Source organism: Hippoglossus stenolepis, chromosome 12, assembly GCF_022539355.2.
Source record: "Hippoglossus stenolepis isolate QCI-W04-F060 chromosome 12, HSTE1.2, whole genome shotgun sequence".
Lineage (NCBI taxonomy): Eukaryota > Metazoa > Chordata > Actinopteri > Pleuronectiformes > Pleuronectidae > Hippoglossus > Hippoglossus stenolepis.
Window position 1 is genome coordinate 18,894,127 of NC_061494.1, and position 14,615 is coordinate 18,908,741.

General features: G+C 44.7%; 1 protein-coding gene across 2 annotated transcripts in view; it reads right to left on the bottom strand.

Moving 5' to 3' along the window:
• sdccag8 (SHH signaling and ciliogenesis regulator sdccag8) overlaps positions 1-14,615 on the bottom strand; it is a 43,745-nt gene that overhangs the window by 26,670 nt on the left and 2,460 nt on the right. The window contains exons 3-8 of one of the 2 annotated variants that reach the window (XM_047342342.1): positions 14,267-14,404; positions 13,796-13,912; positions 12,880-12,996; positions 10,160-10,276; positions 9,283-9,396; positions 8,693-8,835 (exon numbers count right to left, since the gene is read on the bottom strand). In XM_047342342.1, the coding sequence (XP_047198298.1) occupies positions 8,693-8,835; positions 9,283-9,396; positions 10,160-10,276; positions 12,880-12,996; positions 13,796-13,912; positions 14,267-14,404 (746 nt within the window). The remainder of the gene's footprint in view (positions 1-8,692; positions 8,836-9,282; positions 9,397-10,159; positions 10,277-12,879; positions 12,997-13,795; positions 13,913-14,266; positions 14,405-14,615) is intronic. The other variant, XM_035172559.2, reaches the window with a different exon arrangement.

Sequence of the window (14,615 nt, forward strand, 5' to 3'; positions counted from 1 at the left end):
TTCATTTTTGTCATTGCTTATGAGAGTCGCTACACAAGAAACAAGGGTTTTTTCAAAGGTCATGGAACATAAGCCGCTCTGACTCATACACCCAGAGCCGGATGTGTCGCCTGTCCCCACTTTCCTTTTATCACACCCTCTTTAATACATCGTCACTCATTTCTCTTCCATAATTCCTCTCTGCATCTCTTCCTGAACCTCCAGTCTTATCCTCCTGATCATTCAGATGAAATGGTGCAGATGCGGGCACTGCCCTGCTACCTACGAGGCAACGCTTGGCACTGATGTGGTCACAAAGGGCAACACAGAGAAAGGGATGAATTGAAGACAAGAGAATAAAGGAGAACAAAGAGCAGCTTTCTGAAGTGTGAAAAAACGAAAAAGGATGATAAGATAAAGGGATGGATCAATCAGGAAAAAGAGAGTGTCAGAGGTAAAAGAGAGAAACGAGGGGGACAGAAGAGCAGAGAGAGGTTCTGTCATGTTGGATGAAAGCCTGTGCCTACTGGGCAGTGTGGAGTCACTGATGGTGCTACCCTCAACTTTGTGGGATGGCATAAAGTTGGCCAGATAGCACACACACACACACACACACACACACACACACACACACACACACACACACACACACACACACACACACACACACACACACACACACACACACACACACACACACACACACACACACACACACACACACACAACACATGGAACGTGCAGTAAAGCATAACATATTTTAAAACCCCTAGTAGGCTATTCGGTATTTCAAGATAAATGGTCAGATGTGTAAGAGGTGGCTTTAGCATGCAAGGTGCACGGACAAGAAGAGATGAACTCTGTATGAAGTGAAACGTGGACGGTGGATGGATGACAGAGGGCTGGTGCTCTCCCTCCTGCTCTGTCCTCCAGCCGTACTGTGTGTATGTAGGCCAGTGTCCCAGGGCACACTTGGCTGAGGTGACAACAGTTGTACCCGACAGATTTGCCTCCATCTTGCCTGAGGTCTCCCAGTAAGCGATCTGTCTATTCCATCCATTCCCAGCCCTGCAGGATGGACAGATTACAGCTCTGTTTAATAATCCCTCTACTTTTAGTGCGTGATTTTCCACTGCTGAATTTATAGCTTGCACAAATTAACCTTTATGATATTTCTGGTGCAAATGAGTTGATGCTTTCACAGAGTTAGAGCAAGGAAGATATTCTCACTCATGGCTCATGGTATCATTTATCTTCTGCCAAACAAACTGATGATAGAAGGATGGATGAAGCTGTGGAGATATAGACACCTGTCTCCATCTACCTATAACACCGGACATGCATGAGTCGACAGCGGAGGAAAAGTCAAGAGAAAGAGCCGTACAGGTGAAACGACAGCCGTTTGTTATATCTAAACTTCTGATTCCTCCAAAAGAAACTGCATCCTTGTGCTCATCATGAAATCCATGATAAAAATGTGCAAATTCAATACAGAAATGTATCTAGACACTCATACTGAAAGAATACAAATCAATATTGAAGATGAATTGGAGATGCTGTGCAGTTTCAATAATCACGAAATGTTGCACTGACAATTAGCTTTGATGTGACAGTGATGGTTAAAGACCAGGATCATAAGAGGCTGAATGTAAACAACACAATTAGAGGGAAAATATAGGTTTAGGTGGGGGGGGTCTCAGCACAAAAAGTCTGTGACTTTACTTTTAAACAAACACATAAGAAACGTACTTTATCAGAATAAACATCATAGACCTTAAATAAAGATGGACGATATGACAGCTCCCCTCAAATTGAAGCTGGCTGCATTATAGGTCATACACCCAGCCTCCTACATGTTAGTGGATGGGACATGGACCGAACTATGAAGTCACAGTGGTGTACAAACCGATAAGTCTGGTTTTAAATGGTTATTTGGTCCTTTAAAAACCGGGTGATCAGAATTGAGAGCTAAGTCCTAATCATGATTGGTTGAGCGTGTTTATACATGGGACCTTGATACTGTTGCTCCATCCCACGATTACTAGAGTCCAGATTCACAAATCACATCCAAAAAGCAAGATGGCAGCACCCACACCTGGGGTATTTTAGCCTCATTTTTGTACAACTGAAGGAAGTAGAGCCATGCCGTCCATCTTCATTTACAGTCTATGGTTAACATGTGTACAAGATTGAAAAGAGGATTGGTTAAGTTGAGATATAAGAAAATGTTCCTGCTCAAGAGGCCACATTTTTATAGATCTTGCCCTGCCTTCTACTGCTATTTCCATTTAGTACTGAGATTTACAAAAAATGCACAATTACTGTCAACTATATTAACACAAATAAACACACAATTAAAGACCAGCGACAGAAACATGCAGCTGTGAGAGAGACATTCAGACAGTGTGACAGAAAGACAAAAGGAAATCAAGGGTCAAAGAAACTGAAAGATAAAAAGACTGAGCAGGTCTCGACAGATTCAGCCAGAGAGGCAGCACGAGTGCCGGAGAGAGAGGTGAGAAGGCAGGATGAGAGAGAGGGTACTCCGACAGTGAGGAGAGAAGAACGCGGCAAGGTCTCGTCACCGGGCCAACGGGCCCACCACTGTCAACATCATGGCACTCTGCGATACACACACACACACAAATGCACATGCACAAACACACACGGCTGGCCGACGGCCCTCCCAGCTGCCCTATCCGTAACTGTCTGATTAGTTGTGCTAAGCAGCCCCTCCCCTGCCAACCATGGTGCCATCTGCTACCCAACAACATGGCTGCCGACCAGACACGCAAACACACACACACACGCAAACACACAAATACACACAGCAAGACTCATACCTGGCACTGCCCCGCTGCTGTCACACAGAGACACACACATCAAACTTCAGAGACACAGGTGTAGCCCAGAGGTATCAACACTTAACATTAGCACAAAGGCATGCACGCAAATTGCGCGCTCGCAAACGAGTCAACACACACACACACACAACACAACACAGGGCTCTTCAAGCATGTGCTCACACACGCAGGGAAAGTCACACACACAGTTGCTGTAGAGGTTGTGTACAAGCTTGTGCCGACAGTGGTGAGGCTGTAATGCCAGGTAGAAAGAAGGATGCCGTGCGTGAGCGTTCGCTGGCAGCGCTTGAAGGTTCATTATGGCCCCCACCTCTCCTGAGTGACTGCAGCCCGCATGGCGCCCCGGCCCTTTTATTCCGGGCCGTGATTGGACAAGGGCTTCCCGCCGAGTTGGTTTGCAGCAGTTTTGTCGCGCCCAGATTTCACTCGCTGCTCAAAGCGAGCCTCTGGCGGGACGTGGCATCTGCTGCCTCACCTTCCTCATTTACACTTCTCCGCCCTCACACACACACACACACACACACAGTTTTGTTCACCGCCTTTCCAGACCTTGATATCACCATGTACAACTGAGGGGGGGGGGAAGAGAGAGAACTAAGTGGAGGTACAGAGAGAGAGCAGCAGCGTGACATGTTTAATTGAGTTTGGGGAAGTCTGTGTTTAAGAAACACAGCGGTGGGTATGGAGCTTCATCTGGCGGCAGCGTTTCTCGCTCCACTTCTTAGCATCTATCTTATATCAGGTCACAGTGTGGAGTGTGACTTTTAAAACTTAGGAACTCTATCTCTCCTTCTCAGTCTGTATACCTTCTAACCTGTTTGTTTCACCCAGCATTCTATTAATATTGATAAATGCACATCAACCCTCATCACATACCGTTTTCTCTTAGTGACGGGGCCCATTTTGTGCTGCCATGTTTATACCTCGTCTCTTATTTCTCAAGTTATTCTGGGTGAAACAGTATTTAGGAATGCTGCTAAGATAGGCAGCACTGTTAAAACTCAGCGTGCAGTCGACAAGACTTGAATTTACATATTTGACCTGTAATACAATGAGATCAAATCTAATATTAACGGCTTGTCCACTGTTCTCTGAATGTTGAAAATGTTGTGTGATGTCAAAGATGAAAGTTGAAGGTCCATTGCCGAACAATAATACTTTCAGCAGTTGTTCTCCTTGCTGGGCAAGGCCGTGCCTCCTTTCCTTCTATCTGACAGTTTCCCACACACTCTTTAATGGCAAACTGAAAGTGTTTTCCCGTGGCTCACCTACACCCAGTCCACTGAGGGTTTTCTTCAAAGGTCACGGAAGCTTCAGACCAAGCCCATAACGCTTCCTCCACTTCTCGTGACCACCATTCTTGGGGCGCTGCCACTGAAAACGCCTGTGCAAGTTTCATTGCATCAGATCTGCCTGCCAACCTCACCGCCTCCTGATCAAACTCACTACCGGGGAGAGTTTTGGCTGAAAGCATCTGCAGTTCATGCTATAGAGACACAGATCAAATTATATGGACAGTCATGTTCAGACATTTCCTGGCCCAGCAATCCATATTTAGGAGTGCTAGGTGAGAAAGTGAAGAAAACGTATTCACTGACGGACTTTCAGCTCCAGGTCCGTCCACAGCTCTAAGCGAGTGCCTTCACGAATAAGGATGCTTGATTTCACGGGGATAACGGAACTGGTGGATGATTTGGGGCCTTGCAGACATTTGAATCCTCCCAAACACAAAGCTGGCACACAGGCCTCAACCAACTATGGATACACTAGCGCAAAAGTTATGCTGGGCAGTATTCACTGTGGCCACCGGGTTCTATGATCACAACATAGAGAAGAAAGAAGGCCAGGAGATGAGGAAATAAGAAAAGAAAGAAAGTGAAGAAAGACAGGAGCAAACAAACAAAACAAACTTGGTAAAGCCCACTGCTGGGCTGGGGCCGGGACTGGATTGTGTGCATGTGTGTGTGTGTGTGTGTGTGTGTGTGTGTGTGTGTGTGTGTGTGTGTGTGTGTGTGTGTGTGTGTGTGTGTGTGTGTCAATGTGAACAGAGTGGCGGGGATTAGGACAGATCCTGGGCTGTCCAACTCACAGCTGGCTGATGATCCAATCCTGGAGCACAGCACAGCGCACCAGCCGCCATGGGACACATGGATGCCGTGCATGCATCTGTGTATGTGTGTGTGTGTGTTTGTGTGTATAGGCATGTGGATTCGACTGATGTGCATATCAGCGTGCACATTTGCAGGCATGCAGTTGTACAAACAAATATGAGTGTGTGTGTGTGTGTGTGTCAGTGTATGTGTTTCTCAGAAAGGAAGGTAGGGCTATCAGAAATCAAACAGAGGCTGTCTGTGCTTCATGTCCCCTGTTTGAAGATGGGCTGTGATCATTTGGGCCATGAGAGGAGCACAGAATGAAAGAGGGGAGTGAGCAAGTTGCAAAGGGAGAATCAAAGAGCTGCCTCCGAAGGCTGGTCATACAAATGCCTTCCAGGCTCTCGCTACTGTGAATCTCACACTCTTGCTCTCTAAGAACACACGAAAAAACACACGATTACACAAACCGACCCCATGCAAAATACAAAGACACATGCGTGGCTCTGTAGTGAACAACAAGCGAGGGCAAACAGAGGCATGACTACGAGTAAACTACATGTAGAGTCTGCATAACCCCAGAGGGTCCACAGATGGACAGAGAGAGAGCGGAAGAGGCAGAGGCAGACAGAGGGAGGGGACAATCGCTGGAGGTTTATTTGTGAAGGCTGGAGCCGCATGAAAAGCAATAGAGAACATGACAAGTGAGGGAAAAAAGTAGAATACCAAAAAGGGTGAAAAAACGCAGTGCTGGCCTGAGGAGAGGAAAAGGCTGTGACCAAATGTAAGAAGGTGTGTGTGTGTGTGTGTGTGTGTGTGTGTGTGTGTGTGTGTGTGTGTGTGTGTGTGTGTGTGTGTGTGTGTGTATGAAGCGCTCCAAATATGTCACGCTTCCAAGTTTTGTTTGATACCCTCCTTCATCTGCATGTAGCTTAAAAAAAAATACTGCTTATTATATGTTTTAAAACTTTACATATTTTATATTTACAGACATGGCAGGAGAGATAGAAGAAGATGGATGGACAGAATTCAAGGGCTGCTAATAAAATGGTAGGTTTGGGAAAAACAATCATGTTTCAAAACTGTGGTGAGAACAGAAAACAAAATCCTCAGCGTGTCCTCAGTCGACCTTTTTCTGTTTCAGTATTCACCAACTTGAGAAACTCATGTAATGATGAAAATAATATCATTAAGTGACTTAGTGATGACCAGTAGCTGCTATAAAGCTAAAGATGTAATTTGTGTGTATTTCTATGTATAAGGCATCAGTACGCTTCAAGCTGAGTGCTTGTCAGATGATCAAACATCCTCTAAACCTTTTTACCATCCCACAATGACTGGTGAGGTGTGCAGGGGTGAGAAGCAGCTTCAAAATCTCCCTCAGGCTCAGATTGTTCGAAATTCTGCTCCATTATCTCCATTTATGAACAATTATTGTGTCTCGCACCTCTCTGTGAGAATAAGCCTTCAAATCTGGCTGTTCAAAGCAGTTATAAACCGTTTTTGCTGAATATGATGAATCAGTCAATATAGTGCTGGGGGTCTAAGAGATTTATTCTGATTAATTAAAAAGAATAAACCAAGAGGTCAATTTATAATATCAGTGAAGTACTTTTTTTTGTACAATGGCATTCATATTTTTCTTTCTATCCACATTTAACCAGATTTACACACCCCACATCCTGAACCCCTCGTGATTTTTTTACGATTATCTTTCCTAATAATTAATAAGTGTGAATGTTCAGACTACAGAAATACTTTATCAGAGCATATCAGTAATATTAATGAGATATGCCACTTTGACAAATGTGAATGATTCACTTTAGTTTGAGGCTAAATATGCATATCGGCTGAGCAGCATTGTTTGCTCTAACTATCTTAACAAGATTTAAAAAGACAAACACTTGGCAGTAGATTCAAAATCAGTGTTGGGATATATACTGTAGCAGTGACATTCCATCTGTATACCCTAATATAAATCTCAACTACTATTCCTAAATACAACCCACGCTTTAAGAAATTTGTTCTTTAAAAATAGGATAAAGACCTGCAGGCTATTTTTATTATCTTTAGCATTTAAGTTTATTTCAGCTCCTTGAAAGCTGTTGCCTCCTATTTAAGTGCATCAATACATTTGTATTTTTAACATTCACAAATTTATCACTACAGGATATTTGTTTCTTCTCATTTTGAACTGTAGGAAAAGAAATTACAAATTGAATCAGTATCAGAAGTGGCTTTCACTGCTAATAACCAATTGAATTTGAATGGCCACATGCTCGGCCAAGTCAACAGCTGTCAAACATCCCGTTTGCATCTGCGGACAGATAAAACTATGAACTCTCTCATGCACATACACTTGCACACATGGCAGTAAAATGGTTTAGTCCAGTGGCTCCTCTAGCACAGGTCAAAGTCATCATGTTGCCACATTAATATGCATGTCATTCTCCACAGCTGGCTGCAAAATATACACACACACAGACACACAAACTCATGCGGCCTTTGCTTCATCCCTTAAACACACGACAGGCCGCCACGCAGCCAGCGTGTTCGCGCTGGCCAGCTGACAGAAAAACTCACTTAAACACAGATCAGAGCCAGGAGCAGCAGTGGACAAACTGCATTGGACATACCACCAGGCTGACAGACACATTACAACAAGTACACAACCACTCACAACCACTCTCACACACACACACACACACACACACACACACACACTATCATGCCTCCTGCAGCCTTTAGCACCACAGGACACCGCTGCCACATCTGTGCCCATCTCAGACACCTTGGCTGTGGGCAGCAGGGGTGAGAGAGTGCCCTGGGCGGCTGGCATGGGCTGGCATGGCCCTGTGAGTGGATGGTGTGGAAGGGAATAGCAGCCAGTGGATGACAGGATGGATAGAGGGAAGGAGAAGGAGGGAATACAGGAGGGCAGGAGAGGTTAGGAGATAATGGAAAATAGAGAATAAGGTAGGAGAGGATGAAACTGAGAAAGAAAAGGACGGTTGTGATAAACATGATGCTTCGGAAGGACAAAAAACAAAAGAGCTGCAGGTAGAAAAGATAGAAAAATGTGCGAAGGGATTGATGGGAGGGGTGAATGGCTAAAGGAACAGAAGGAGACAGGGAAAATGGGATGGAAAGAATCAGAAATAGAAAGAGGATGAGATAGAAGATGGAGGTGGGGGGCAGCCGGTAGCGCCCGTCGTGAGATGGGTACAGGGCACTGGCAGGTGGCACTGAGGCCAGGCTGTCCAGTCACCATCAGCCACACTTTTCTGTGTGTATATATGTATGTGTTTATGTGTGTGCGCGCGCCAGGGACAGAAGAAAGACTCAGGCGCCATTTTGGCTCTGCTGGAGCTGTTGCTGGGCTGGACACCGGCCTAGTGGCACAGCGCAAGCAGTGTGTGTGTGTTGCATTATGTTGTGGCATGCTTAACAGGATTAGAGGTGACCTGGTGAGGTCCAGTTGGTACCGGGACCAAGGCACAGCGGCGGGCATGTGTGTTTATGTGTATGTGGTTTGTATAATAGGATTAGCTGTTACCTGGTGCGGTACAGTTGGTGTGCTGGTCTGAACTGGACCGGACTAGACTGGGCTGAGCTGGGCAGAAGCTGGGCAGAGGGGAGTGGCGTGTTTGTGTTTGTGTGTGTGTGTGTGTGTGTGTGTGTGTGTGTGTGTGTGTGTGTGTGTGTGTGTGTGTGTGTGTGTGTGTGTGTGGCATGTATAATAGGATTAGGTCCTACCTGGTGAGGTTCAGTTGGCGCTGGGCATCTGCCAGCTGTTCTGTTAGGCTCAGGGCTTTGTCCTGCCATTGGCTCCCTTCCTTTTGGACCACCCCCAGATGTATCCGACAGCCAGCCAGCTCTGAGCTCAGCCCTTCCACTTCCTGTCCCGCAGAGATGGAGGAAAAACGGGAATAGAGGTGGGGAACTCTTCCCCAACAATCCACCTTATGCCCTCAAACACGCACAATGTCAAAGGCTGATTACAACCTCACGTAAAGGTCAACGAGGACATCCTTTTAATATTGATAATAAACTATAATTTAAAATATTTGAGTAAATTATTTTACTGCATATGTTTTACATTATTTGTAAAAAAAAAAAGAAGGAATTATCTTGCTTACGTAATCATTTCCACATGACAACCCGGATAATTGAATCTTCCAAATTATTTGGAATAAACTTGACAGTTTGGATATAATATTTGAGGGCATCTTGATAACGCATCTTAAACTTCAAGACAGCTTCCATCGCCTTACTTAACTGATCATTTGCTAATATAAAACCAACTCTCCTGATACATCTGCAGACAGATAAAAATGCAGAGGTACCTTTGCAGAGTTTTCCAGCTGTCTGGTGTTCCTGATCTTGAGGTTGCTGAGCTCTCTCTCTACCTGCTCTTTCCACTTGGCCTGGTTATATCGGTATTGCAGGTCCACAGACATCTAGAGATGATTATCAACACATATCACTTCCTGTCCGTTCCTTCATCATTTGCAAATTTCAGATTAGTAATTTTAGTTTGGAAAAAGGTCCCTGAACTAAATACAGAATGATATAATACTGTAATAATATAAATCTATTTGGATACTTTTACCATAGTTATTATACATTCATACACTGTGTACTACCTTTATTTTTATTTTTGTTATTATAACTTATCATAATCAAAAAAATAAAAGCACTTAATGGTATTGATATAAGTATGTGACCAAGAAATAATAAATCAGGGTCCACTATGGAACAGAAACTAAACCTGATATTGATCCGGGTTTTTTTACTTCTGCAGGGTATCAGATTTGCTGAAACGCAACAGCTGAACATCAGTCTTTCAGTTAGAACCAAATATCAAAACTTATTTATGCATTATGTATGTTGAATTACTCGTGAAAATAAATCTTGACATTGATGAAACTTTGCTACCATCCAGTGGATTTACAGGGGCATTACAAGTAGACAACACTAACTGCATCTTGAGTATCAGAGGTGATCTTTACCCCTGTTCCTTCTAAACGATAGCCATCATTTTTAGGTGCTGGTCTAGCAGCATTTCAACCTCTCACTTCAGCTGTATTTTACCAAAATACTAAATTACTAAATCTGAATGATGTTAATTCAAACTACTCAGTGGAAACTATGTGCAACCTAAGTTCCAATGACATCTAAGGATACATGTTGACTTGATGCTGTCTTGCACACACACTGTACCGTGGCATTGTCTTTGTCCTGGTCAATAATGTGGCGACGAGCAGTTTGCAGCTGATTGGTCAGCGAGCTCTTGTCTCTTTGAGCTCTGCCCAGCTGCTCTTCTAACTCTGCAACACGCTGGTGGAGGACACATGGTACACACAGTGTTATATTCATATTTCATTGAAAGAGTAATCATACATATGTGTATTCATATATGTGATTGATAGATGAACCCAATAAAGTCAAGAGCAACACATGGTAAATATTGTTGTTATTTGTAGTATGCAATCAAATAACAAAATTCTATTTCATAGTGTAACGGACTGGTAGGTCATGTTCTGGTTGACTGCTGCCATGTGGTTGCTGTTTATGATTTATGTTCACAGCTGAGTTTACAAGGTTTGTTACTGAAGTACTGAAATGTCCGGAGTGTCAGTGAACAGGTCAGGGTTGGGGCACGTGACAGCTCTAGACCAATTGCTGTGGGGGTTGTGTGAGATAGCCGGCTCTCATTGGCTGGGAGAGAGGGTTTGTTGTCGGGTCACGGGTGAAAGGAGGAAGTAGAGAGTGAAGAGACGTGCGTCATGTGATGAATGTCGGAGCGGGAAAACAAGGAGAGTGTTTCATGTTCTTCAGACGTCGGTTACGTTTTTACATAAAGCTGCAAATAAGGAGACGAAGTCCCGTGTCGTCTCAGAAGTAAGAAGTTTCGCCTCCGGGTTAACGCAACGTGCTCGCAGCGGGCTACAGGGACGAAGAATGGCGGGAGACAGCTCGTGTGGAGCCGCACAGAGAACAACTGTGATGGACTAACCCCCAATGAACAGAGTCTGCTACTACAGCTCCTACTTGAGTTGACTGTCAGAGAACGATGTTGGTCGGACGGATTTCATCGAGCACAAAAAGTCTGCAACAGGCTGGACTCATTGGGCCCTCCTCCGGCTCCTGGGCCTCCACAGTAGTCATGGTCCCCAAAAGGCAGAAGGACGACTTTCGATTCTGCCTGGACTTCAGGATCCCTACCCCTTCCCGCACATTGATGGGGCCCTTGATTCAGTGGGGGTCTTCCTGGTTCTCCTCTCTGGATCTGCGCAGCGGATATTGTCAGGTCCCTCTCGCCCCTGAGGCCAGACACAAAGCTGCCTTCATCACCAACAGAGGTTTGTGGCAGTTTAAGGTCCATCCAATGCCCCCGCCACGTTCCAGAGGCTGATGGACAAGGTGCTGGCTGATATTCCCTCGCCGAGAGTGTGTTGTGTATCTGGACGATATCCTGGAACACGGAGAGTCCTTTGAGTCGGCCCTCAGGCCCCTCAAACGTGTGTTGGAGGGGGTGGCGGCAGCAGGACTGAAAGTGCACCCCCAGAAGTGCTGCTTCATGAGACGTGAAGGGACGATCCTTGGTCACGGGATTGGCGAGGGCGGTGTCGGCACCATGGAAGAGAAAACACAAGCAGTGAAGAACTGGCCCACCCCCAGTTCTGGACAGGACCTAAAGAGCTTCCTCGGCCTGTCCTCCTACTACAGGAGGTTTGTGAAAGGGTTCTCCTTCACAGCTGCCCCCTTGTTCTGCCTGCTAAAAAAGGGGAGGCGTTCTGATGGACAGACAAGTGTCAGGCAGCATTCACTTGGCTGCAGAAAGCCCTGCTGGAGGCACCGATCCTCTCCCCTGAGTGGCACCTGGGGGAGAAAGAGTGGTGGCGTACTACAGCAGGACATTCAACAAGGCTGAACGTCGCTACTGTGTCACCAGGCGGTAACCGCTCGCTGTGGTCAGCGCCATCCGGCACTTCAAATGTTACCTTGGGGGCCTCCACTTCACCGTCGGGACTGATCACTCCACTTTAAACTGGTTGATGTCCTTCAGGGAGCCTGAAGGCCAGCTGGCACACTGGATCGAGGAACTACAGGCATATGATTTCACAGTGGTAAACAGACCAGATCAGTGTTTGAAACCCTGCGCCTGTTTGATGGGGTGCAACAAAGCGGGTGGAAAGAACCAGCTACAGGAGAGACACGGTGGCACGTGGTTGTACCAGGGGCTCTGAAGGAGACTGGGCTCCGGGCGGTACATGGAGCTCCTGGATCTGGTCACTCTGGGGTCTCTAAGACTCTCTGCCACCTCCGACAAGGATTCTACTGGAGCCCGCACAGAGCAGAGTTTTCCAGCTGTCTGATGTTCTTGATCTTGAGCTTGCTGAGCTCTATCGCTGCCTCTAGACCAATGGCTGTGTGGTTGTGTGAGACGGCCGGCTCTCATTGGGGTGCGAGTGTGAAGAGACTAGTGTTACACGTGACACTAGTCGCGAGTGTCGGAGCGATACGAGTGTTGCATGTTCTTTAGACGACGTCCCGTTTCGTCTCTAAAGCTGGGACGCTACAATACTTTTTTAAACCAATTTAAGTAGTTCCCCTTTTTAAAGGATTTAAGTCTGAGGGTTAACTTTCTTCTTTTCTGCATATTGAAGTACAGTTCAGTATTTCAAAGTAAGCTGAACTTTGAATTGGATTAACATCCTTCTTTCTCTATTCACATAAGAAAATTAGTGGGTAGGATTTACTGTCTCTTTCTGAGTGCCTTCCTCTTTGGTCTGAGCCAGACTCTGATTCAGGACGTTCACCTCTCGTTTCAGCTGTTGGCTCCTTCAGCTGTTGGCATGATAACTATGTGCAACCTAAGTTCCAATGACATCTAAGGCTACATGTTGACTCAATGCTTTCTTGCACACATACTGTACCGTGGCATTGTCTTTGTCCTGGTCAATAATATGGGGACAAGCATTTTCCAGCTGATTGGTCAGCGAGCTGTTGTCTCTTTGAGCTCTGCCCAGCTGCCCTTCCAACTCTGCAACACGCTGGTGGAGGACACATGGTACACACAGTGTTATATTCATATTTCATTGAACAGGAAAATGCATGACCAGCATTAAACACAACAAAGGGGTTTTAATTTTTGGGGGGAAAACGTCCCTGAACTAAATACAGAATGTTATAATACTGATCTATTTGGCTACTTTTACCATAGTAATTATACATCAACCATGTTTAACTATGGTACAGAAACTAAACCGGATTCATACATTCATACACTGTGTAGTACCTTTATTTTTACTATTACAACTTATCATAAACAAAAAAATAAAAGCACTTAATGGTATTGATATAAGTATGTGGCCAAGAAATAATAAATCAGGGTCCACTATGGAACAGAAACTAAACCTGATATTGATCCGGGTTTTTTTGTCACAACACTTCTGCAGGGTATCAGATTTGCTGAAACGCAACAGCTGAACATCAGTCTTTCAGTTAAATCCAAATATCAAAATTTATTTATGCATTATGTATGTTGAATTACCTGTGAAATCTTGACATCGATGAAACTTTGCTACCATCCAGTGGATTTACAGGGGCATTACAAGTAGACAACACTAACTGCATCTGAGTATCAGGGGTGATCTTTACCCCTGTTCCTTCAGATCGATAACCATCATTTTTAGGTGCTGGTCTAGCAGCATTTCAACCTCTCACTTCAGCTGTATTTTACCAAAATACTAAATTACTAAATCTGAATGATGTTAATTCAAACTACTCAGTGGAAACTATGTGCAACCTAAGTTCCAATGACATCTAAGGATACATGTTGACACACTGTACCGTGGCATTGTCTTTGTCCTGGTCAATAATGTGGCGACGAGCAGTTTGCAGCTGATTGGTCAGCGAGCTCTTGTCTCTTTGAGCTCTGCCCAGCTGCTCTTCTAACTCTGCAACACGCTGGTGGAGGACACATGGTACACACAGTGTTATATTCATATTTCATTGAAAAAGTAATCATACATATGTGTATTCATATATGTGATTGATAGATGAACCCAATACAGTTTAGAGCAATAAATGGTAAATATCTTTGTTATTTGTACAATTCAATCCAATAACTAAATTATATTTCATACTTTGTTTAAACAATTTAAGTAGTTCCCCTTTTTAAAGGATTTAAGTATGAGGGTTAACTTTCTTCTTTTTTGCATATTGAAGTACAGTTCAGTATTTCAAAGTAAGCTGAACATTGAATTGGATTAACATCCTTCTTTCTATATTCACATAAGAAAATTAGTGGGTAGGATTTACTGTCTGTGCCAGCTCCTCTTTCTGAGTGCCTTCCTCTTTGGCCTGAGCCAGACTCTGCTTCAGGATGTTCACTTCTCCTTCCAGCTGTAGCCCCCGTCGAGCTAGACTCCTTAACAGCAGCTCACGCTGCTGCACCACCTGCATGCACACAATCAGATACAAAAGGGTTGAAAGAGGTAACCAGCCACAGTAGAAAGAGGAAACACATGTTTATAGTGCAACCTAAGAGGAATTTTTTTCGTTATTGAAAGAGCTCTACAAATAAAAAATGCTGTTTAAGCGAGCACAGCAGCAGATTTGCGTGGTCTCCCATCTCCTCAGCCTTTATGACCTTGAGAACAGGAAAATG